The sequence below is a fragment of the Selaginella moellendorffii genome, unplaced genomic scaffold (genome assembly GCF_000143415.4).
Source record: "Selaginella moellendorffii unplaced genomic scaffold, v1.0 SELMOscaffold_43, whole genome shotgun sequence".
NCBI lineage: Eukaryota > Viridiplantae > Streptophyta > Lycopodiopsida > Selaginellales > Selaginellaceae > Selaginella > Selaginella moellendorffii.
Window position 1 is genome coordinate 1402761 of NW_003314304.1, and position 25536 is coordinate 1428296.

Genomic DNA, 25536 nt, shown 5'->3' on the forward strand with positions numbered 1-25536 from the left:
GTTTGTCAGAATTTTAAAATTATTAAATTGGAATTAAGATTCTACATAAGGACATATAACCATTTGAAAAGAAAAAAAAACAACTGTGATGGTCATATGCTCTCACAATACATTATAACATCACACACCGCGAAAGACTACCATGAAATATTTTTTGAGATGGTAAAGATAAAAATAGAGACTCATGAATACTATGGGCAGTATTGCAAAAAGAACCCTTGCACGTATATGAAATGAAAAGTGAAATAATAAAATATTTTTATTAATTATATAAGGTATAATTAGTTTATATTATTGATAGAGAATAAACATTGATAGTGCTGGAAAATTTAATTAGCTCCAAAAGTTTTCTGCAACTTGGCAATAGTAAAGCTTGCTTGGTGTATATGAATATCCACTTTAGGATCTTAGTGCAAGATGTTGATGAAGATGTAGTACATATGCTTGCAAGGAGTATATGCCTTCCCATGTTCCTCGCGTTTCGTAAAGTCTAGACATGTGCAAGAAGGAAAGTCTTGAATGGCAATTGTGTACTCTCCACCTTCTGTTTTGAACTATGTACTCCTTTGCGAACGCAGTGAAGTCCAAGTGCCCAGGCCAGGCCAGGCTAAGGCGATTGGGGGTGGGCTGGTTGCCAGCGAACCGGCCTGCTCCCAATCGCAAAGTCCAAGTGCCTAGGCCAGGCACTCCACGCGGGCTGGCAAAGGCGTTTGGGGGCGGGCCAGCGCCTGCACCAAGTCCTTGCGCCAAGTGCCCGTGCTGGGCATTTGGCGTGAGCCGGCCAAGGGGCTTGGGGGCAAGCCAGCGCCCACGCCAAATGCCAAGGCCAAGTGCCTGTGCCGGGTATTTGGCATGAGCTGGCCTTGGCACTTGGTGGCAGGCCGGTTTGCCGGTTCGCCAGCCCACCCCCAAGCGCCAAGGCCAAGTTCCCGAGCCGGGCACTTGGTGCGTGCCGGCCTTGGTGCTTTAGAGCGAACTAGTTCACTGGCGAATTGGCCCGCCTCCAAGTGCCAAGGCTGGCTCTGGCCAAATTTGGCACTTGGTGGTGGGCCGGTTTGCCGGTTCGCCAGTCCACCCCCAAGCGCCAAGGCCAAGTTCCCGGGCCGGGCACTTGGCGCATGCCAGTCTTGGTGCTTTGGGGCAAACCGGTTCGCCGGCAAACTGGCCCGCCTCCAAGTGTCAAGGCCGGCGTGTGCCAAGTGCCCGGCCCAGGCATTTGGCCCGAGCCAGCCTTGGCGCCAGCTCACCCCCAAGCGCCAAGGCCAAGCGCCCGCGCTGGGCATTTGGCACGCGCCGGCCTTGGTGCTTGGCGCCAGTGCCAAGTGCCAAGGCCAAGCGCCCGTGCCAAGCATTTGGCGCGAGCCAACCTTGGCACTTGGAGTGAACCGGCCCGCCCCCAAGTGCCAAGGCCAAGTTCTCGGGCTGGGCACTTGGCGCAAGCAGGCCAACCGGTGTCTGCACCAAACCCACACCCCAAAGTCCCTACTTCTTATGCATTTTTAATTTATAATGAGTTTTTTTTATTTTCAGAAACAGAAGCAATTACAAAAGGAGAGGGATGTTGGATCAAAGAGAAGACATGAGGAAGATGAGATCTAGGATGACAATCAAGTTGACCTTCAGATAGAGATTTCCACAGCAACAACTCTACCATCTTCGCAACCAAATAGCTCGAGTCCACATGCACCCCCACCACCACCATCGATGCCACCACCACCATCACCACTGCCACCACCTGCACCACCATTGCCACCTCTACCTTCATCACCACCATTACCACCACCGTCATCACCACCATTGCCACCTCTACCTTCATCACCACCATTACCACCACCGTCATCACCACCATTACCACCACCGTCATCACCACCATTGTCATCACCACCATTACCACCACTGTCGTCATCACCACCATTACCACCACCGTCATCACCACCATTACCACCATTGCCGCTATCACCACCATTACCACCACCACTGCCACCATCATCACCACCAACAGTGCAACCATTGTCATCACTACCATTGCTACCACAACCACAAATGCCAGTACTCTTAACATATTCACAAAATATGGCAGAAACTAACTACATTACAGAGCAGTGCTCAAGTGCGCCTAACAGGGGTGTTGGGCCTGAGCCAGGGGCTAGATCTGATAATGGTGCTACTAGAGGTGTAGTTGAAGTTGAAAGAGAAGTGGAGCTACCTAAACACATTATCGACAAGCGCTTCCAAGGGACAGTTTTGAGAACTAAAGAGAAGGCTATTCACATGACTCTAGAGTCTCTCAAGTGGGAAGGCCTGGTAGACATGATCTGAGAAATCCCACTATGTCAATTCACTCAGACAAGCATCGTTTGGTCTACTTCACCGCACTTTGTCAACATGGATATCTATAATCTGTACAAATAGAATGGCCTTGGGACAAACATAGACATGTTCCTTGTTTCAGTCTTCAAGCAAGGAATGACAAATACCCTCTTGGTGTCATTGGAAATTGAGAGGGTTTGGGATGATATTTGGAAAATGAAGTCCAGTGAATTTGATAACATGCTTATGAGCCATTTTGAGACTCAACAATTTGTGGGGAAAATGTTCTACATTATCGACGAGAATCATCGTTGGTGTGCGTGGGTGAAGTGCATCAATGAATGCTTCCAAGATGATTCTGTCTATCACATCAATGTTCCGGTTGGACATGTACACGTGAGAGGATCTCTAGATGTGGCAATGCTTGTGATAGCTTGCCATAAAATTAATGTGTAAGTACCTCTCCCTCTTCAATCACTTTTAACAATTTGTGTTTTACAGGCTGGGATAGTTTGCAATGCAGAAACAAAGCCTAGTACATGATATCGAGCAAATCCAGTTTCTTGCCAATCTTGACAAGGATGCAGTTTGCAGCCACTATAGTGATGATTTAGCATCACTAATTTGGCATCAATGAGGTCGTCAAGATGCCAATAGATGGTACAAGAATCCAGTGGCTTTTATGACAACTGTGTGGAGTAAAGTATGTTCTTCCAAGTATACTTCTTATTATAGAATGTTTGTGTTGTCTTCAGCCATCGGTGAAGGTTAAGCAAGATGCATATGCACAGTCACATCGAGCTGAAAATGATCAAGAACTCTCGGAGCATTTAGCTGCAATTGACAAGAAAATCAACAGCATAAAGAAGACAAAGATAAGGAAATTACTTAGTGTGGCTGACCCTCGACACCCAAAGGAGTGGTTTGATATTATAACAGAGATTGCTTGTCATGAAAGTAAGTATTGTTTGTGTTTACATGAAGGTTACTCACAAAAGTTACTTCTTAGTGGGCAAGACTCCAGATGAGATTATTTACAACATCTCAAAGTCAAAGCTTACATATGAAGAATAGATACATGTTCTGAACAACCTCAATAGCAAACTTAGGGAAGGAGAAAAAGGTTTGGATAGTATGATGGAGATTGTGATGAGGAGGACCATCTATATTTCACAAACTGTATATAAAGGGGAGATGTTTCTAGCGCCTTTCATAGGGGATGATCCTGAGCAACTTCCATTTAAGGACTTCATGACCACTGAGCTTACAAAACTCGGAGAGGACTGGCTGCCAAAGAAGGCCACAAGCACGACTCCATTTGATAAACAACTTGGCCAACCTTACTTCATGTGTCAAGTGGCTTTCAGGTAACATACAATTTCTCAACTATACTCAATTTGTTTATATTCTATCATAGGTATCTCCAATATAGAGGCGTTCCTCTCGAAACACCGGTATGCACACGACTCCTGAGGCATGGTGTGAGAGATGGAGGCATGTACCCAACAACAATGAAGTTTCCAGCAGCAATAAAACAAGCTTGTCTTTGGGAATTGGAGATGCCAGATTATGCACCAACCCACCAAAAGGCTGTAAGAGGCAACAATGAAGACGTGCCAGATGACGAAGATGATGGCCATGAGAATGTCGACACTGTTGGTGCCAATGGCGAGGAGAGTGAAGATGGCGGTGAGAACAAGATTCCTCGAGACGAAGCCGAGAAAGAGAACTAGAACGTCCAAGAAGTTCTACCTCGACGAAAGCATGCAAATCCACATATGGAGGAATTAGTCAATAGTGATGATGATTGTCCAAAACATCCCCATAACTAAGGAACTTCTCAAGGTATATTTCTTTTAATTCTCTAGTTCCTCAAAATGGTTGTAGCAAAAACTGTCGGGAGTAACTTCATTCCAGCTCATCTTGATGCTTGAGAAGAGGACCTGAAGGAACTTACATCTACCACACGCCACATGACGGTATGTAAATTTTTCTTAAGTTCACATCTTAGATTTGCCCTATTTCTCTAGTGGCATTCTGTGGTGAATTTGGGATCTTTATTGGCTCCTACAGTTCATTGATGGCATCTTTTGAGGAGGATGCTGAGAATATGGCTATCCGGCAAAAGTGGGAGCGCTTTTGTCAGAAGATCCATAGGCGACTTTATCCTCATATAGTTGAAGATGGTGCTCATAAATTTGAGACTAAATTTAATGACCGTGAGATGTCAAAGACGGATGAGGATATATGTCTTTAAATGGTAGCTGGAGCTATATTTAATAAAAGTTAAAATAACCTAGGGAATTGCGAGGTGTACTCAAAAGATGAATTGGTGTTCTCATCATATAGAAAAATAGTTTTAATGTGCAAAAGTATCCGACGTAGAACAAAGGATAATCAAATGTCAGAGTAATACTTACAAAGACGGTTCTTGTGAATAGGATCTGAATACAAAAAGTTGTATTCAAGTGTGGTGGCACCTCAAAGTAGCCAAAAAATTAGGACCTTACAAGACATCAGATTAACAAAGTTCAAAAATTGAATGATTTAGTAGAGTTAAGTGATGATCCCTAAAGCTTGGAGAAATTCTATTTAGATGGAAGTGTGTTGTGCCCTTCAAAGGATTAGAAGGATCATAAGATCTAAATATGAGAACAATAGGTATCTCATTGATGGCAAAACATGCCATACTAAAATCATGAAAAGATGTTTACAAAAAAAAGAAACTTTATTAAAGAGTTGTGTGTGAACACTATGTTGAAATAATAATCGATAGTTGGTATAAGAAACAAGTATGATTATTGTAGTGAGAACTTAGACACAAGTGGAAAGTGTCATAAGGGTAAACTTATAGAGCCAATAGTATAGAGACACCAAATGTCCTAGGGTGTTATGCCTTAAAGTCAAGTTGGTTGGTTCATAAAAACCCCTTACCAAAGGAATTCCAATAGAAATAAGATAGATATAGCCTAAGCACCTTTGGGTGTATGTTGTGGGATTGGACATATGGAGCACTTAGATTAAGTGTAAAGGCTGAGTGGCATAGATGTTATTCATGAGGCTAGCATATCCCAAATCTAGAATAAAACTTATAGAGGTTGTGAGCAAAATTCCTCCAAGTGGTTAAAAGTGTGGTTAAGTGGCTAAAATAGAATGGAAAATTTAATCGCTTACAATAGGTACATTCCCCAATGTCCCATAAGGACTAAAACAACATTGAGAGTGCACTCTCAGAGATACTAGCAAAACTACGAGTATGAATATCTTATGGGCTGTCTGCCTCTTAGATGACTCCACCATGTAACTTGAAGCCATTGCTATGCTCTGTGACATGCAAGACTACCATAAAGTGCTCCACCACCAACAGGCCTCCAGTGCCAAAATAACATTTGATTGCAATGTGACTCCAACTCGTAGATACAGGCAAGGTGTGAACGTCCTCTAACTTATAGTCAAAACATACTACCCTCTTTCCCACATGAGACAAGTGCACTAGCCCATCTTCAAAAGAATCTTAGCCCTACTATAAGGACTAGAGAAATGTTATGAACCTCCTCTAGATCTAGCATTGGAGAGGAAACGTGTGGATCCCCCATGCGTGCAACATTGAATCATCTTCAGCGGCCACTAGCCCTAAATGTGGTAGTAATCCCTACCACTAGATCCAAAAATCCTCCCTTGCCGATCATCCTCAAAGTGAGACACTATATATAGTCTTCCAAAGAGAATCTAGAAAGCTGAGAACTTTTCCAAGTCCTAACTACTCCAAGTCACCCTTAAGGTGACATCCAACTCCACCAATCCTTAACCATTACTATATCCATTGTGTGTCAAGTTTTCTAAGACCATAGTGACCCACCACTACGCCAAGGAACCCTAGCCCTAGAATAGGGGAACCCTAACCCTAGCTACTATCTAGGAACCCTAACCTTAGCCAGTACCCAAGAACCCTAATTCTAGAGCACAGACTAAGGTCATCCAAATCTCCCAGATCCTAGATTAGATTAAAGTGCTATTGCTAGAAGTGCGTCTTGCCACTCCTTAGATACCAACCGTGAAGTCAAATCTAGTAAAAGAGTGAAAACTAAGCCATGGGAGTGAAAAGAGAATGAAACAAGCCTGTTCTTTGCCATAACTGCTCTAGCGAAGCTAGTGGAGGCAAATGCAAAGCATTTGATCCTACATTGCTTGATGCAACAATCAAAAGATAAAAACAAAAAACTAATGGTTAAGAATATGCCCTAGAAATTGTTGGAATGAATCTAAATGATAAGTTAAGCAAGGAACCACTATGTAATGAATGCTAATAGATTGTGGGAAAGAAAATATGTGTAAGCTCCTAAATTTAGTCTTCCCAAAAAGTCACCCAACCTAATGCTATTCAAATCGAAGGATACTTAACCCTAAGTATCACAAAACCCTAAATCAATTGGAAAAACAAGTGCACACTTATTCATGGGCCCTTTCCCTTTATATTTAAACCTCTATGAATGTCATTTATGCTTCATTGCAAGTTCATGCCCTCATGAACAAACATTGAAAATTGCAGCTTTCTCGAGAGCCTTACTCTTGGGACACTCTACCCCTCAGGTTGAGCCCAGCCAAAGTAAATTGGACTTTCTAAATGTTAATTTCAACATTCGGTGTAATTCTTCTCAACAGAGTCAAACTTAAGACCTCTCTGATAAACAAACTAAACCTACCAAATGTCAATCTCAATATATAGTGTACTTCCCCTTAACAAAGTTAGACCTAAGACCTTTTTAATGCTTAACCCTAAGGATCCCGAGGGGGTAATAGTGGGTTAGGTATGGCCAACCACCTTGAGGCATAGTCTAGCTCCCACTTGCATGCCTATCTTTATTTTGCGTCTGGATTAGGTTTAATCTTAAGTTCCATACCATATTAACTGGTGTACCTATATCCTCGCATTATGCTACCGCTATATTGAAATAACACCAAATTCCATCTGGCTCTATTTTGCGTGTTGGTCCTAGTATTAAGAAGTTAGATACTCTAAAATAGTTCTAAGTCACTTCATACTTCTATCCCTTTATTTAAGGAATCAATCCATGCTTTATTTCCTTTACTCCTTACCTAGACTCTAGGATCTAGTTTGGCCAAGAAAGGTTAGTGTGACCCAGGAAGGTTACACCCACATGGTGAGTGATGATATAACCACTGAGGATTTTAAGGCTAAAGTGAATATGGACAGATAAATAGGGTAGCTTGGTGAAGTGTTCAAGAGCTAATTTTAATTCCCTCAAAAGATTGAATGATCAATGTTCCCAATCCAAATGTGGGTGGCACTACCTACTTGGATATTTGGCATGGCTCAATAGAACTTCGCTCTAGCCACATGGCTAGGGCATCTAAGGGCAAAAAGTGGGGGGAGTATCCACAAGGCTCATGTTCTTATGTAGTGACCAAAGATATGGTCATGTGGCAAGGAAGTCTCAAATGTCAATAGAACTTAGTGTTAAGCCTTTGAGCTTTGACCTAATGGTGGTATTGACAAGTATAGCCGTGGATAGAAAGGGAGTTAGTAGGGATTGTATAAGGGATATTGGGGAAGGGTGTTCTTCATATCTCTGGACATCCTAAGAATGCTAAAGTGTAGTTTTGGAATGACCACTTATGGATGTATAGCACAGTCTTTAGGAAATAAGACTATAGTATGGGTGGTCTTGGACTACCCACAAAGCAAAAGTGAATGGATATGGCCTTAGCATAATGGGTTGATATGTCAGTGGTACCTTTTGGTGTTTATCATGGGATTAGACATATAAAGCACTTGGACCAAGTGCAAAAATTGAATGGCATAAATGCTATTTATAGGGCTAACATATCCTAAATCTAGAATAAGACTTATAGAGGCTGTGAGCAAAACTCCTCCAAATAGTCAAAGGTGTGGTTAAGTGACTAAAGTAGAATGGAAAATTTAATCACTTACAATAAATACATTCCCCAATGTCCCATAAGGACTAAAACAATAGTGAGAGTGCACTCTCAAAGATACTAACAAAACTACGTGTATGAATATCTTGTGCTACCTATGGGCTATATGCCTCCTAGATGACTCCATCATGTAACTTGAAGCCATTGCTATGCTCTATGATATGCAAGACTGCCACAGAGCGCTCCACCACCAACAGGCCTCCAGTGCCAAAACAACATTTGATTGGAATGTGACTCCAACTCGTAGATACAAGCAAGGTGTGAATGTCCTCCAACTTATAATCAAAGCATGCTACCCTCCTTCCCACACGAGACAAGTGTGCTAGCCCATCTTCAAAAGAGTCTTAGCCCTACTATAAGGACTAGAGAAATGTTATGAACCTCCTCTAGACCTAGCATTGGAGAGGAAACGTGTGGATCCCCTATGCGTGCAACATTGAATCATCTCCAGCGGCCACTAGCCCTAAATGTGGTAGTAATCCCTACCACTAGATCTAAAAATCCTCCCTTGCCAATCATCCTCAAAGTGAGACACTATGTATAGTCTTTCAAAGAGAATCTAAAAAGTTGAGAACTTTTCTAAGTCCCAACTACTCCAAGTCACCCTTAAGGTGACATCCAGCTCCACCAATCCTTAACCATTACCATATCCATTGTGTGTCAAGCCTTGTGAGACCATGCGCCAAGGAACCCTAGCCCTAGAATAGGGGAACCCTAACCCTAGTTGCTAGCAACTAGGAACCCTAACCTTAGCCAATACCCAAGAACCCTAATTCCAAAGCTCGATCCCAGATTAGATTAAAGTGTTGCTGCTAGGAGTGTGTGTTGCCACTCCCTAATACCAACTGTGAAGTCAAATCTAATGAGAGTGAAAACCAAGCCGTGGGAGTAAAAAGAGAACAAAACAAGCCTATCCTTTGCCAAAACTGCTAGTGAACGACTAGTGATGTTGGCAACATCCCTCTTCCTTGCCTCAATCACTCCTAAAACTCAATCCCCCCTTAGAACCAAAAGCCCCAAATTTGCAAAACTTACAAACCCTAGTTATTGTTGCAATTAAAGTGAGTGAGATTTCCAAATATGTGGTAGATCTTGCTATGCCATTGTAGGAGGATGTGAAGCTCCACTCATGCAAGTCCTCTATCAAAGGAATTAAAGAAACTCCCAGCTGTTTTGGAGAAATTGAAATCCAAATGTATAAATGCTTTTTTCCAGAGAAGAGAGGAAGACAAGAAAGGAAGAGAGTCGTGTGTGATGTTGCTGTGACATGTGTGTTGCTGCTATTGTCCTCTGCACTCCCTCCCTCACTCCTCCTCACACTCTTTCTAATGCCTTTTTGCTCACTCTCAAAACTTAAAACTTTTAATCTATCTGTGTTTTAATACTTATATTCGAATCCCAACCTACTAGGGCATAGTGATGGTTTAGAATATGAAGACAATCATTTTTCGGTGATTATGAACTCTCAATGAGGACACTGACTTAGGCACATTGTTAAGTGGGGGATGCCTTAGAGTCATCATGCACAGTTGAAGTGTTTAGTGTGAAAACTCAACATATCTAACTAAAATATTTTGGTGCAAATGGCATTGAAAACATGGTGAATGAGATGAGAGCACCCAATCTCAATTGATATAGACCTTTGGCTGAATGTGGGGGATGCTCTTGGGGTTGTGGTCAACAACTTAAAGGTCTAATAAATTTAGTATATATTAGTATACATGTTAATATGTCAACATGAAATCACTAGGTGATCCTATGACTAAATAAGGATAAACTCTTTATTAGGCTAAAGAATAAAGTGTTGATTTGAATTGTTGGTAATGGTGTAACTTGGCCAAAATAACTAAATGGGAAAGACAACTAAGTGAAATGAGCTCAAGGGTATTATAAGTCCAAGAAAAATAATCTCTAAGGACCTAAAGGAGGGTTGTAATATTAGGTCGGGGATAAAGCTCATAATAGAAAATATTAAAGACACTTACTCAGGGTGAACACCCTTTGGATTTGGCAAAAGCAAAGCATTTATTATAGAACTGAAAGGATACCTTAAAAATGGAGGTAATGATCCTATATTGCTTGGTGTAACAATCAAAGGATAAAATAAAAAAACTAATGGTTGAGAATACACCCTAGAAATTGTTAGAATGAATCTAAATGATAAGTTAAGCAAAGAACCACCATGTAATGGATGCTAATAGATTGTGAGAAAGAAAATATGTGTAAGCTCCTAAATTTAATCTTCCCAGAAAGTCATCTAACCCAATATTATTCAAACCTAAGGATGCTTAACCCTAAATATCCCAAAACCCTAAATCAATTGGAAAAATAGGTGCACACTTATTCATGGTATTTAAACCCCTATAAATGTCATTTCCTTTGGTTACTTACAATCCATTATGTTTCATTGCAAATTCATGCCCTTACAAGTTTATGCCCTCATGAACAAAGTTAAAAGTTGTAGCTCTCCCGAGAGCCTTGCTCTCGGGACAGCCTATCCCTCAAGTTGAGCCCACCCAAAGCAAATTGGACTTACCAAATGTCAATCTTAACATGTGGTGTAATTCTTCTCAATAAAGTTGGACCTAAAACTTCTATGATAGGCAAATTAAACCTACTAAATGTCAATCTTCACATATAGTGTATCTCCCCTCAGCAGAGTCAGACTTGAGACCTCTTTATTGTTTAACCCCAAGGATCCCAAAACCCTTAACCAATTGAAAAAGGTGGTACATTGTTTTCATAGTTTATTTCTTTTTATATTTAAACCCCATAGATCATCTCTTAAGTTGTTCTCTTTGGTTGCTTACAAAATGCTCCAATTTAGCAAAGTTGAAAACTCCAAAAAATAAAGTGGCAAGATATCTAAATGATAGGGCCATTGACAGCCCTAGCACGAATTAGGGATAAGTGGAATTTAGTGTCTAGTGTGGCAAAAAATAAAAGAGAGAATGATAATGCCCTCAAGTAAAGAACTTCCTAAAATGAGGAAACACCTAGGAAATTGACTCAAAAAATCATTATTAAAGTTCCAAAGTATAATAGCTATATTGATAGAGGTTGAAACTCCTCTAGAATGAATAGTAAGATTGAGATAGAAAAGGTGTTTCTAATAGGTTTATTAAGAACTAAATGAACAAAGAGAAAAGACCACTATATATGATATAATATGAGACACAAATCCTTAAGCCCCAAAGTGGAGCAAAAAGGGTGCCATATGCTAGTGGTCGAAACAGAAGTCCACCCAAGAATACAAAATGTGACACAAGAATTGCAAGATGGGGCATTTGTAGCACTTTTCCTACTTGCCACCCCAGGGAACCTCAATGCAACAAAGTCCAAACTGGAGATTTCAACATGGCAGCAGGAGCGGCCATCAACTGGAACAAGTCAGTAGGAGTGAACTGGGGAAAGCCAGGCATCGAGGCCTGGGGGTAGGAGACAGGCTTCTAGTGGCTTTGCCCAAGCGAAGACACCCAGTACCTTGGCATCTAGGATGGGGTCCAATATAGTGCAGCCACACAAGATGATACGCTACTTAGGAGGATCTAGATTAGAAATGGGCCCCAAGGAAACTTGGGCTCCTAGCACGGATCATAGTAGTCAAGAGCGTGACCTCCCTAGCATCTAATACCACCTCTCGATCTAGCCAGTGCTGAAGACCACACTACAAAAGGTGAGACAGATGGTGCGAACCTATGTATGGCATGGAACATGGCTATAGGGTAGACCATGGCCTAGGTGGCTTGGTAGTCTACAGCACGGCCGTCTATCCTAGGGGGGCTGGGGATCATCAACCCTAGTGACATGGTGAAGGTGTTGAGATACAAGAATTTTCTCATGGGCCTGCAATTGTGGAGACAACCGTGGCGACTCATGTTCCGGCAGAGCCTCCTAGCAATGCCCCAAACACAATGCAGCCAAACCTTGGGAGGAGGACCTACGGTGGCTCTTTGTAGAAGGACCAACTTAGGTAGTGAAAAGGGGCAACCTCATCCAAAGCATGCATAGACTATGGAGAGCCTTTCCACTGGAGCAAACACTGCCAAGTAGGGCTGAGGAGTGGCTCAACCAGCCCCTATTTTTCAATGCACTGTTCCAAGTGGGAGGTGTGATATTGGGATGAGAGACACACCACACAATCTGGAGGAAAATGCATGCAAATGGCTTCCAAACCATGAAACAACTAGCGGGAATGATCGATAGGGATTGGTGGTAAACAGCAAGGAGGACACAAGTTTTTGGACTGTGGAAGCGGCACAACATCCTACTGGATGTTATGCAACTCTTTCGAGTTGTGACACAAAAGCAGGGACGAAGTGGCCAAGAAGATGCCTTAAGGCAGGAGACTTTGTGGCAATCCAACAGCAAACAGAGTGGGCGGAGCAGAATGCAGTGCGCTATCTATTGGGGACGTGGACTCGAGCATTCACTGCACCTACACCAGCATGGGAAGAAGGGGACGTCAAGGTGTGGTTCATTGCCTCACTAGAGCACAACATAAGATGGCCCTTTTGTGTCACAAGAGGAGATGCACTTCTCCCGATGGGTGAGAAGCAAGTGATGGTGGAGTCGGAGGGCCTGCTGGAGGGCAACGGATCACTAATATGGTGGTGATAGCAACTACTAGAATATCTGGATTGGGACCCTACTACATGGCAGCGAGGGGCAGGAAGATTTTTCTCCTATGAGGCCAAGGAAGCACGTAATGGACTATTGACATCTCGAGAGGAGGCAAGAGAGGAGATTCCAAAGTTGTGGTAGAAGTGGATAGCACAAGGGGTTGACGCATAACACGATTCACTTCTAGAAGCTGCTCGTGCAATAGAAAGTGAAAGTCACCTCATGGTTGGTAGCTAACAATGGGCTTCTAGTTGGACAGTGTTTTCAGGATGACGCAAGTCGCAGGTGTAGGGATTGTGGCGAAATCGAGACAGTTATGCATGCATTGTGGGAGTGTGATACTGCAAAGGAGGTGTGGCACTAGATCATCAAGGTAGAGAAGGAGTTGGGAGTTACACAAGACTTTGAGGCCTGAAATGGGGATGCGCTCCACTGATTCAAGGGAGCAAGGGGTCTTGCCCAGGGCTTAGCTCTGCAACACATCAGGTGCTGAGGACAACACGGCTGGGGGATTCAGGTCTATTGAGATGTGATTGGGGCAAAGATAGGAGTCCCGGTGTGAGAGGCTCTTGGCCATGCTCGATGGGCAGTATGGCGTGTGATGGGAGTCCAGGCCCTATGGGAAGCACGTAATCAGGCTCACTTTGACGGGACACAAGTCAGGGTATCATAGGTAATGGTAGAGTGGTGGAGACATACATTAGCAACAATATGACTTCACCATACTATCCTCCAAGATAGGGGGAAGCTAGAGAGGCTAGAAAAATGGCAAAAAGTATGGCTGGTATGTTTCAGTGAAGGCAACCACAAAGAAGTTCATTGGAGATGGTGCCCCCTAGAGTCGATCTTGCGGTCAGCATGAAGAGGGGACTTGGATCTGGACGTGATACGATGGAGGTGACTGCAGCCGCTTCTACTTCAGGTTTAGGGTCATTTTGGATAAGGGAGCTTTCCACTAGGTAGCGTGAGCTTCAAGCAGCATGCCCAATTTTTGTATTAGTCCCTATAGGACATTGGGGAATGTACATACATGTTTCATTGAAGCAGAAGCCCAACAAGCGTAACATGTTTGGACTAAAGGCTCTGATTTAGAAAGTCTAGAGTGAGAGTAGAACTTAGAATGAAGTGCTCAAGGGATAAGCATGAAGCAATCAGTAAATGGGTCTCTAAAAAGGGACACAAGAAGGATGGACACATTGTGAGTGTCATGACACATGAAATGTCATGAATGAGTTCAAGATGGACCCAAAATGGAGTCCAAGATGGACCTGAGATGGAGTCTGAGATGGACGCGAGATGGAGTCTAAGGTCGAGTTCAAGATGGACCTGAGATGGAGTCCAAGGTTGAGAAAGAGACTGAGATCGAAACTGAGACCAAGACCGAGACCGAGTCTAAGGGTGAAAGCCCAAAGTGATCATCTCCCAAACCCTAGAGGGTTTGGTGAGCTCTAAAAGTATAGTAGGCGAGAGACTTTAGTGGAGCCAGTTTGGCCAGGAAAAGCTAATGTGACCAAGGAAAGTTATACCCACGTTTTGACTAATGATAGAGTCTAAGGCTAGAGTGAATACGGACAGACAAGCGGGGTATTTTAGTGAAGTGTTCAAGAGCCGGCTCTAACTCCCCTGGGAGATTGAATAGTCGATACTCCCAATCCAAGTGTGGGTGGCACTACTTACTTGGATACCTATTAAAACCTCACTTTAGCCATATGGCTAGGGCACCCAAATGCAGAAGGTGGGGAGAGTACCCCATGAGGCTTGCATAAAGCTATGGTGTTTCGAAATGTCATCCCAAAGTCCCAAATTATGGAAAAGAAGACAAACAATCCTCTAGCGTAGTGAGCAAAGATACAGTCATATAATAAATAAGTCCTAAAGGACAATGGGACTTAGTGGTCAGGCCTTTGGGCCTTGACCCAGTGGCAGTGTTGGCAAGCACAGCTGTGGATGAAGAGGGACTTCGTAGGGACGGTGTAAGCAACCAAAGAGAATGATAGGTCCAGTTCTTGTTGGGTTTGAATAGTACTGAGTTGGGTAACCTCCCAGGAAGTCTAAATTCAGGAGTTTACATTTGGTATTAGAAGGGTTTCGGGAAGTCCAAATTCAGGAGCTTATATTTGGTATCAGAGGGGTCTCGGGTCTGACTCTGTTGGCTGGCTAGAGAATCACACCACATGTTGATTGACATCTGGCAGGTTTAGTGTGCTCTGGCTGGGCTCAATCCGAGGGGTAGGGTGTCAAGAGAGCAGGGCTCTCGGGAGAGATGCGGTTCTCAACTTCCATTCATGAGGGCGTGAACTTGTAAGGAAGCATAGTGAATTGTAAACAACCAAAGAGAATAATTTGAGAAACGATCCATAGGGTTTAAATATAAAGGGAAAGGGCCCATGAATAAGAGTGCACCCTCTTTTCCAATTGGTTAAGGGTTTTGGGATATTTAGGGTTAAGCATCCTTGGGTTTGAATACACCTCCCAAGAAGTCCAAATTCAAGAGTTTACATTTGGTATTAGAGAGGTTTTGGGAAGTCCAAGTTCAGGAGCTTACATTTAGTATCAGAGGGGTCTCGAGTTTGACTCTATTGGTTGGCTAGGGAATCACACCACATGTTGATTGACATCTGGCAGGTCCAGTGTGCTCCGGCTGGGCTTGATCCAAGGGGTAGGGTGTCAAAAGAGCAGGGCTCTCAGGAGAGCTGTAGCTCTCAGCTTCCATTCATGAGGGCGTGAACTTGTAGGAAAGCATAGTAGATTGTAAACAACCAAACAAAACAATTTGAGAAACGATCCATGGGGTTTAAATATAAAGGGAAAGGGCCCATGAATAAGATTGCACCCCCTTTTCCAATTGGTTAAGGGTCTTGGCATATTTGGGGTTAAGCGTCTTTGGGTTTGAATAGTACTGGGTTGGGTGACCTCCCAGGATGTTCAAATTCAGGAGTTTACATTTGGTATTAAAGGGATTTCGGGAAGTCTAAATTCAGGAGCTTACATTTAGTATTAGAGGGGTCTCAAGTTTAACTCTATTGGTTGGCTAGAGAATCACACCACATGTTGATTGACATCTGGCAGATTTAGTGTGCTTCAGCTGGGCTCGATCTGAGGGGTAGGGTGTCAAGAGAGCAGGGCTCTCGAGAGAGTTGCGGGTCTCAGCTTCCATTTATGAGGGTGTGAACTTGCAAAGAAGCATAGTGGATTGTAAACAACCAAACAGAACAATTTGAGAAACGATCCATGGGGTTTAAATATAAAGGGAAAGGGCCCATGAATAAGAGTGCACCCTCTTTTCCAATTGGTTAAGGGTTTTGGGATATTTGGGGTTAAGCATCGTAGGTTTAAATAGTATTGGGCTAGATGACTTCCCAAGAAGTCCAAAGTCAAGAGCTTACAGACGGAAGAAGGGATATTAGGAAGGGTGTTCCTCATGTTTCTAGGCATCCTAAAGGTGCTAAGGGGTAGTCAAAGGATGACCACTTATGGACAGATGGCCTAGTCTTTGAGAGATGGGATGATGATGCAGGTGGTCTTGGACTATCAATATAATAAGGGTGAATGAGCATGGTCTTAGTGTAACAGGCTGATATTTTGGTGGTACCTTTGGGTGTCGGTCATGGGATCAGACATGTGGAGCACTTGGACCAAGTCCAAAAATTAGTCATTTACACATAACTTGGACTCAGATTTGGTCTCGGATTCAAACTCAAACTCAGACTTGATGTTAGTCTAGGTCTCATTCTTGGCCTCAATCTTAGGCGTAATTTCAGTCTCCATCTCGAATTCAACCTTGGGCTCCATCTCAGACTCCATCTTGTACTCCTTCTTAGACTCTTTTTGAACTCCATTTAGACTCTATCTCGGACTTGGTTCTCACACTCTGTGTGTCATAACACTTATTATATATTAGTCCTTCTGGTGTCCCTTTCTAGAGAATCATTCATCAATCACTTTGTACTCATTCCTTAAGCACTTTGTTTAGAGTTCCACTCCAGCTCTCGACTTTCCAAGTTTAAACTTTTGATCCAAACTTGTTACACTCATTGGATTTCCGCTTTAACCACTATTATGTGGCACACTTTCAACTCCACTTTGGGGCTTAGGGATTTATGTTTCACAACTTTACCACCCATTAACAAAGTTTGATGTTCTCATAAAATAATAAACCATTCTATAAAGCAATCCTATCATGGATTACTATTTTCATCCTTAGTACCAAGCTAATATTCATCAATGGTTCAACACTAAAGACTCACCATGCTTTGCTTATCCTCTAAAGAACATAATTTTTAGCATAACAAGTTGATATGCCAATGGTACCTTTGAGGTGTCTATCATGAGACTGGACACATGAAGCACTTAAACCAAATGCAAAGATTGAGTGGTATATATGCCATTCACGGGGCTAGCATGTCCCCAAATTAGAAATAAAATTTATGAAGGTTGTGAGTGAGACTCTTCCAAGTGGTCAAAGATATAGTTAATTGACTAAAGTAGAATGAAAAAAATTAGTTATTTATACTTGAGAGTTTAGCTCCATCCATTCATTCAGTGGCCCAAGTCCCTGAAACTTGAATTCCACTCTATTGCCCATGGACACGTGATGTATGTTAGATAGAGGGTTAGGTTTCATAATTATCCTATAGTAAAACACTATAGGATAAAGGGTGAAAACCACATGCCTATATAGCATTTTATAAATAACAAGCTTTATAGAATATAAAATAAAACATTTCATATGATTGTGTATTACAATATAAATAAATAAATAAATAAACTGAATTAAATAGTAATTAACTACTAAAAAATGGCATATAGGCTCAATCCCATTTTACTGAATAAGTACTTTAATGAAATAAATCATGATTTATCTTTTTTTAGAGCAATTGCACTGATTTGTTTTCATCCATAATAATTCATGAGAGTTTTGTAGATGTAAATATGAGAACTATCACCTAAGATTAAAAAAATTCTTAATTTATCCCACTAGACACTACATGCAATTAATTTTACACCCGCAACACACTAGTAATAACCTTGGGTATTTATCACACATTAATTACTCCATTTTGATTTTTTTTACACTCAATGGATAGATCTATTTGTAACCTTCTTTCTTACTCCTTATATATGTGATTCAGCCAGGGATTAAGCAATTTTCATCAATTCTCTTTTTTGTGCTTATCTTGAGAGAAATTTATAAGTAGTCTTACACACATTTGGTTATAAGTAGTGGAAATGGATCTTTAGTTTCATTTTAATGGAGGAATTATTAAAATCTTTGTAATGCATTATGTATCAAGATATTATGCATTCCACACTATAAGATCTATATTTTTTTGACGAGAGTATATTGTTGTCACACTTTATGAATTTATGAATGACTTTCTTTGAGTTTTTCTTGAAATTTCTTTTGATAAAAGTGTTGTAGAGCTATTCAAGTTTCTTTTACATTTTATTTCATCTAATTCTATATTCTTTGTTAAGAGATTTGGTGACAGTTTTTGAGAGGTGTTTTACATTTCTTTCTTGTGTTAACATTTGTATTAATTAGGCCAAAAGTTCTTTATTTTATTTTTGTGATCACAACTTCCATCCATATTTCCATGAAGAAGTAGTGGCTCTTAAGCTTGTAGAGGGTGAATTCTAATCCACAAAGATCCAACCATGGCCACCAAACATTGTTCATGCATGGGAGGAAGTTCCAAGGCTATGGCAAAAATGGATGGCATAAGGAGTTGATGTAGAGCAAATGGTGGACAACATGATTCACTTCTGGAAGTTACATGTGCAAAAGAAAGTGAAGGTCACCTCATGGTTGGTAGCTAACAATAGTCTCTTGGTCAGACAATGCTTTCAGGATGATGTGAGTTGTAAGTGTAAGGAGTGTGGCAAGATCAAGATGGTCATGCATGCATTATGGGAGTGTGATATTGCAAAGGAAGTATAACAACAAATTGTTAAGGCAATGAAGGAATTGGGAGTTACATAGGAGTTTGAGGCCTACAATAGAGATATTCTCCACTGGTTTGAGAGAGTGAGAGGTCTTGCCTAGGGCCCAGCCCTACAACACATTATGTGCAGAGGACGACACAACTAAGGGTCCAAGTCTGCTAAGACATGATTGAGGTGGAGGAGTTCCTGTATGGGAAGCTCTTGGCCATGCTCAATGGGTGGTATGGCATATGGCAAAGGTCTAGGCCTTATGGAAAGCATGTAATCAAGCTTACTTTGATGGGATACAGTTAGGGTATCATAGGTGATGGTGGAATGGTGGAGAGTTACATTATCAGCAGTATGGCTCCACCATGTTATCTTCCAAAACAAGGGGAAGCCAAAGTGGATAGAGGAGTGGTAGAGAACATAACTACCATATTTCAGTAATGGTGCTTAGAAAGAGGTTTGGTGGAAATGGCACCCCCTAGAATTGATCTTGCAGTTTGCATGAAGGGCTTGGACCTAAATACGGTATGACGATAGCCACTTCTACTTTAAATTTAACTAAATACCATGAGTTTAAGGTGGCATATTTAGTTTTTGTATTAGTCCCTATGGGACATGAGGAATGTATATAACATTGTTCATGACCCTAAACTTTAAACTTTAAATTCAGCTTGGCTTTCCTCTTCATTATGACTTTTAGTGACTACAGTATTTTTTTATAATCTAAAACTGCATCCTCAACATGCATTCAAACCCAAGTTGAAATAATGCATGATCTCTAAAGGCATGCTACCAAAAACATAGAGTGGGCTGCTCCCCCAATTGATCAATATGAGGGAACAAAGATCTCAAGCTTGACAACAATGTCTCCACACTCCTCCACAAATGCAAGAAATCCAAATCACTCAATACATCCATGCTCACATCCTGGCCAGCAGCAAACGTTCCTAGGAAACCTCCTGGTCCAGATGTTGCTCCATTGCAAGAACGTCTTCTGGGCCGTCGGATTTGGCGCCTTAGTTGTGGATCGCCTTGCCCGCTTGGAAAGGCAACGCAATTCAGGCCTCACTCCCTCGAGAATCATGGCGTAATAGATCTGCCTATTGATGCCCACTATTGGCAAACTGCCCTGATCGTCGCCAACAATCTCGTCACCAAATGTGATCAGATCAACAAGGCTAGAGGCGTGTTTCACTGGATCAAGAACAAGAATCCAGTCTCTTGGAATGCGATGATCAGAGCATCCTATGCCTGACAAGATCATGCTCATTCTCGCAGCGAAAACGTGTGCTAACTTGGGTGATCTCGATCGAGGCCAGGAGATCATGCCAGAGCCGTGGAGCTGGGATTGGAATCGGAGCTCCTGAAAGCTCCTGGTGGCCAACAGTGTGATCGGTATGGTATCATTGGTATGTATGGGAAGTGCTACTGCGTGGGCGATGCCAAGCGCTTGTCCGCTTGTCTGATGGATTGGAGGGGACGTGATCTCCTGGAACTCGATCATCGCGGCTGCCGGCCCTAGGTAGGGTTTAAGATTTGGGTAGAAGGAGCGAGCGCGCGAGGAGCTGAAATGGTTGTGGGGGAGAGCAGACCGCCGAAGCTGGTGCGCGAGGGAGATCTTCGACCTTGCCAGGATCTAGTCTCCTGGAACGCCGTGATCGCGGCCTTTGTCCCCGGTGTCTGGCCAGCTAGATTCTCACCAGGATGAAGCTCGAGGGCAATCGATCCAGCAGCGGGCCGCTGGAAGAGGGGCGGGCCATGGCCGGGGATGATTGGATTAGATCCAGTCAGGGATGATCGAGACAATGCCTGCCGGCTGCTGGCGAGATCCATGGCGATGCCGAGCGCGCTGCTCGAGCAATGGAAAAGATCGTGGCTCCGCCATTGCTCCTCAAATGGAATATACTTTGATCGAAACTAGATACCATTTTATTTGAGTAGTAGGGTTCCAAGCCAGGTGAAAATTCCATGGGGAGCGATGATCGAGACGCCGATCGCCCGCCTCCACTCATCGATGATGCGGACGAGGAGGAGGATGCTACGGCGCCAGTGCCAGCGATTGATTGTAAGCTTGATGATGCTGGTGAAGATGATGGTGCTGATCGAGCGATTGGGAGCTGCGCATCGGTGGATTCCGCCGATCGTCCGCCCCCATTTCGCGAGGATGATGGGGAGGAGAAGATTCCATCGGGGTTTGAGATTGTGGAGGAGCTCTCTCCCTCTCCATCTCCACCTCCATCTCCACCGCCAGGGAAGATCGATGAGGGGTTTTCTTCTCCTCTAAGAGGGAAATTCAATGGTTTGGAAAGGAAGCGTTCCTGTTTCACCAAGTATGTCGCTCAAACCACAAGTCCATCCGATGGAGATGATGTGAGATGGTACTTCTGCAAGACACCTCTTGGTATTCATGGTACGTTCTTTCATCTCTTCGTGCTGTTCTTTTTTTGATCACTGCTCTTTCAATGCAGAGGCGGCTGCGTCAGTGCCATCGACTGAGATCGTCGGCAAGGGTGAATTTTTCCGGTTTAGTGTCCGCGATTCCTTGTCTCTGGAAGAAAGCTATCTCGAGGTGATTGTGTTTTTTCAGTCTAGTTCTTTGAGCTTAGTTTTCCTTCCGCTTTTGCCAGAGAGAAGAGGAGCTAGTGGCTTTGTGGTGGAAAGAATACGCCGAGTGTAGCGAAGGTCCATCGAAATCCAAGAGGCATGATCCAGAGGCTTTCCAAAGACACTCTTCGGATTTCTACGAGGAAGCTGTCGGCGTCCCTGTGAAAGGTGGACTCTACGAAGTAAGTGAAAACCATCCAGCGAGAATCTCAAAAGCTCTTGCTCTCTAACAGGTTGATCTGGATTCGAGGCGATGTTTCCCAGTCTACTGGGGTGGCGAGCATCGCCGAGTATTGCGAGGGCATTGGTTTGCTCAACGAGGGAGTCTCGACTGGCTTCCACTGCGGGAGGACATAGCTGAACAGTTGGAATTCGGGTATCGCAGTAAGGTCCGTTATTTCATTTCAAGCTGAGATGAGAAAGTTGCTGACATGTTTGATTCTCAGATATGGCTGAGACGCTCGTTTCAGCCTTCTGGCCAGTTTGCTGCTCGTTTGGATTTTCACGGTGCTACTCAGGTATCCGCTGTGCTTTCCGGCTTACGAGGTTTCGATGATGCCGCTGTTGCAGGGACTTCACGCACTTTTTACGGGCGAGGAGGACAGTTGGGAGGCCTGGTTGAACGTGGATGCGTCCGGAATCACGTCCGTGCTTGGCCTTAAAGGCACCGGATGCAAGCTGAGGCGAGGATTTATACTCTCGGGCTCACAGCTTTCCCAGGCAAGTCACTTTTCCGCAAGCCGCAAAACAGCGATGAGTCTCTAGTCTTCGGCTTTGGGCAGGATGAGCTTCGGCAGAAAAAAGAGGAGGAGATGGACGATTATTGCTCTGAGGTGACCAGTGGTTCTTTCTTTTTGGTTCTTTTCTGAGCTTCAATGCACAGGTTCCTGTACAACACCTTGTGTTCATGGTCCACGGAATAGGCCAAAGGCTGGAGAAGGCCAATTTGGTTGATGATGTTGGTACATTTCGACGCACAGCTGCGATGCTAGCCGAGAAGCATCTCACGAAATATCAGCGACACTCGCAGCGTGTTCTTTTCATCCCATGCCAGGTGCCATCACCGTAATTTCACAAGCTTTTTTTAATGTGCCTTTGCAGTGGAGAAGACATCTCAAGCTGGGAGGTGAAGCAGCTGTCGAAAATTGCACCTTAGAAGGTGTAAGAGCGCTACGTACGATGATCGGCGCCACTGTGCACGATGTGTTGTATTATATGAGCCCGATTTACTGCCAAGACATTATCGATTCGGTAAGTAGTATTTCCTTCACATCTTTTGTGGTGTTCTTACTAATGGATACTTTCAGGTGTCTTCCTCTCTAAACAGATTACACGAGAAGTTTATGCGACGTAATCCTGGATATAATGGCAAGGTGCGAGTCTTGATTTTTTTTTTTTTTTTGCGTGATGGTTTACATTGTATTTCTTGCTAGATATCGATCTATGGACACTCGCTTGGAAGCGTTCTTTCATATGATATTCTATGCCACCAGGAATCCCTGACGTCGATGTTTCCTATTCAAGAGATAAACTTGAGTGTTACTAATGCCGACGCAGAGAATGAACGTCCACCGGAGTCAGAGCAACCCAGTCACTCTTCGGATCATGATTCAAGAGACAGCAGCAAGGAAGGATCAGACGCTAGTACGACTACAGAAGCTGAGACTGAGAGTGACACGGAGACGGAGAGAGTCAAGGCGTTACGTTCAGAGGTATGATCTCCTGTGGCGTTTCTATATGATTTAGCTCGTGCTTGCAGGTTGAGATCTTGAGAAAGGAACTTAAGTCACTGGGAACAAACTCAGCATTGGGAACGAAACAAGGAGAGCGAGCTCCTTCTCGAAAATACCATACTCCTCAAATTCGATACACAAAACTTTTGTTTCAGGTACACCATGGTGGCTTGATTCTTCACTGTTGATAAGTTTCTTTCTCGCAGGTGGACACGTTTTTCGCTGTTGGATCGCCACTGGGATTGTTTCTCAGCCTCCGGAATGTACGCCTTGGATCGGGTATGTGTGTGATTTATGGAGTTTGCAACGTAGATTGAATGCGTTTGTGTAGGAACGGGTCATGAGTACTGGGAAGATGAAGGCATTGAAGAAGAAATGCCAGCATGCAGGCAAATGATGAACATATTTCACCCGTATGATCCTGTCGCTTACAGGTATCAATATACTTCTGTGTTAGCAGCGTTTACATCTATCCTTTCTTCGTGATTACAGAGTGGAACCTCTGATATCGAAGGATTTCGTCGACAAGAAGCCGGAGTTTATTCCATACCACAAAGGAGGCAAGCGTCTACATATTGGGATGCAGGTAATCATCGTGCTTTCTAAGTTTGAGCTCAAGGAAGTTCTTGGCAGGAATTTGGAGAAGACCTGGGCGCTCGCTCACGCGCTTTTGTGAGCTCCATTGCTTCGGTTGGGGTATGGTTTTGTGTCACAGCTTCTTTCGAGCGACACTAATATTGAGCGTTTCTTCAGAGTCGCGTCGCAAGTGCGTTTGTAAGCTCAGATAGAAAATGTATGCTTCTTGTGTCATTGGCGTTTGCTTAACGCAGTTATGAATGATCTTGCAGTAGACGAGGAGAGTCCCACTAAAGAGGAGAGAAGCTACGGTAGTATGGTGATGGAAAGGCTGTCTGGAAGTCCCAATGGTAGAGTCGACTTCATGCTACAGGTAAGTCTTACTCTCTACTATCACGTCATTGACAAAGGTCTTGCGTGGATAACAGGATTCAACATTCGAGCACCAGTACATATCAGCGATTAGTTCACACACGTAAGCTCCTTTTGATTTCTTGTCCTTCCTTGCTTTGCTTATAAGCATTGGCTTCTTCTCACAGGAACTACTGGCACGATCTAGACACCGCGCTCTTCATAGTCAGGCACCTGTATCAGCACATCCCCGAGGAGTCTCCAGCAGAAGAGGAAGCCAAGAACAGGCTTTTGAGTGACTTTGGTGGCTACATCGAGAACGACGATGTGTCCTTCACTTTCTCCAGCAAGGAAGGAATAGCTGCTGAAATGGCTGCCGCAGAGAAAGCTGCTAGGGTCTATCGTGTTGAGGTTTGATACTTAAACCTTGTAATTGGATCGTTTGTGATAGACTACTGCCATCTTAAGAGCTTAAAATTTGGAGAGGGCCGCGCGTACGCGAGCCCTCAACTTCCACAAATTACGACGTCCACTCCTCCACTTTGGGAAGATGGTAGGCCGGCCAAGCCGATGTGCAATGGGAAGGCCGAACCTAGGCCATTGGCCTTAATGATCACCAATAGACCCCGTCCAGGTAAGTATGGATCTCTTCCCCAGGCCCTACTTTATATACTGCTCTTGTGCTCTCATTCGACGCCCCGGCATGTGGGATAGGGCAAGGAATCGGTGCAGCATATCCTTTGGTCAAGGCTCGAATCCCAGCGACTCATTAAATAACGAAAGTACTAAAACTTTTTGTTTTAACTCATGAGAGTTTCTGGAATGGAAAAGCTCAAGAGCACTACAAGCGCATGCAGCATGAGAATGAGAGGGATTGAGACTCGAGACTACAAGCATTATCTAGAGATTTTGCTTCGCTTGGAAGTACTTGAGGAATGGATTTGTCTCGCTCCAATGTTGTCACAGTGTTTTCCTTGCGGCAGGAAGGTTACTTTTGTCGGCTTTTGTCTCGGGGAGCACACCATTAAACGCTCAGAGAACTCAGCCCGGATTTCTCGGCAAGATGAGCTTTGATCCAATCAGCTGCGAAGTTGCAAGAGTTGCTGGAGTTTAAGAGTGTTTTCTAGAAATTTGACAGATTGGAGATCACAAACAGCTGCCCAGTGATTGAGTACTTCTCTTCAATGCCTGAATCTAGGGTACTGACCTGTGCTGACAATGCAACCCTGGAGTTTTTGCAAGAGAGTAAATGCTCGATGATGATCTTTTTCCTTGTTATTGTTAGGAAACTTGGAGCTCTTCCTAAGAACACTTCGCAAGAAATTGGGTGCCTTGATGAGCAACTTCTGTACGGAAATTACTCTGTCCGTGAGCAGGGAACATTCCGCGCCATGCCCGCCCGCAATTCATGTGAAAATTAGAGATACGTTAAGAAGCTACTAATGAT

The 25536-nt window shown here is 43.4% G+C and overlaps 1 protein-coding gene and 1 non-coding gene across 2 annotated transcripts; one reads left to right on the forward strand and one right to left on the reverse strand.

Moving 5' to 3' along the window:
* The first annotated feature begins 20371 nt into the window (after positions 1–20371).
* LOC9647355 (phospholipase SGR2) lies at positions 20372–24609 on the forward strand. Its single transcript, XM_024684902.1, has 20 exons — positions 20372–21235; positions 21294–21394; positions 21453–21611; positions 21663–21818; positions 21876–21947; positions 22000–22149; positions 22212–22262; positions 22313–22483; positions 22531–22680; positions 22737–22802; positions 22863–23141; positions 23189–23317; positions 23369–23441; positions 23494–23596; positions 23655–23748; positions 23796–23858; positions 23916–23955; positions 24011–24111; positions 24167–24213; positions 24278–24609. The coding sequence occupies exons 1-20, from the start codon at positions 20794–20796 to the stop codon at positions 24504–24506; spliced, it is 2676 nt and encodes an 891-aa protein (XP_024540670.1). The 5' UTR covers positions 20372–20793; the 3' UTR covers positions 24507–24609.
* On the reverse strand, positions 24571–24731 carry LOC112349907. The gene has a single exon (XR_002993555.1). It is a non-coding gene; the product is annotated as a U1 spliceosomal RNA (small nuclear RNA).
* Between the last annotated feature and the right edge of the window lie 805 nt (positions 24732–25536).

Coding starts and splice junctions, on each gene's coding strand:
- LOC9647355 (XM_024684902.1), top strand. CDS start 20,794: ATGGGGAGCGATGATCGAGACGCCGATCGCCCGCCTCCACTCATCGAT. Junction 22,263..22,312: donor TGGACGATTATTGCTCTGAG/GTGACCAGTGGT, acceptor TTCAATGCACAG/GTTCCTGTACAACACCTTGT. Junction 23,859..23,915: donor GCTCCATTGCTTCGGTTGGG/GTATGGTTTTGT, acceptor GCGTTTCTTCAG/AGTCGCGTCGCAAGTGCGTT.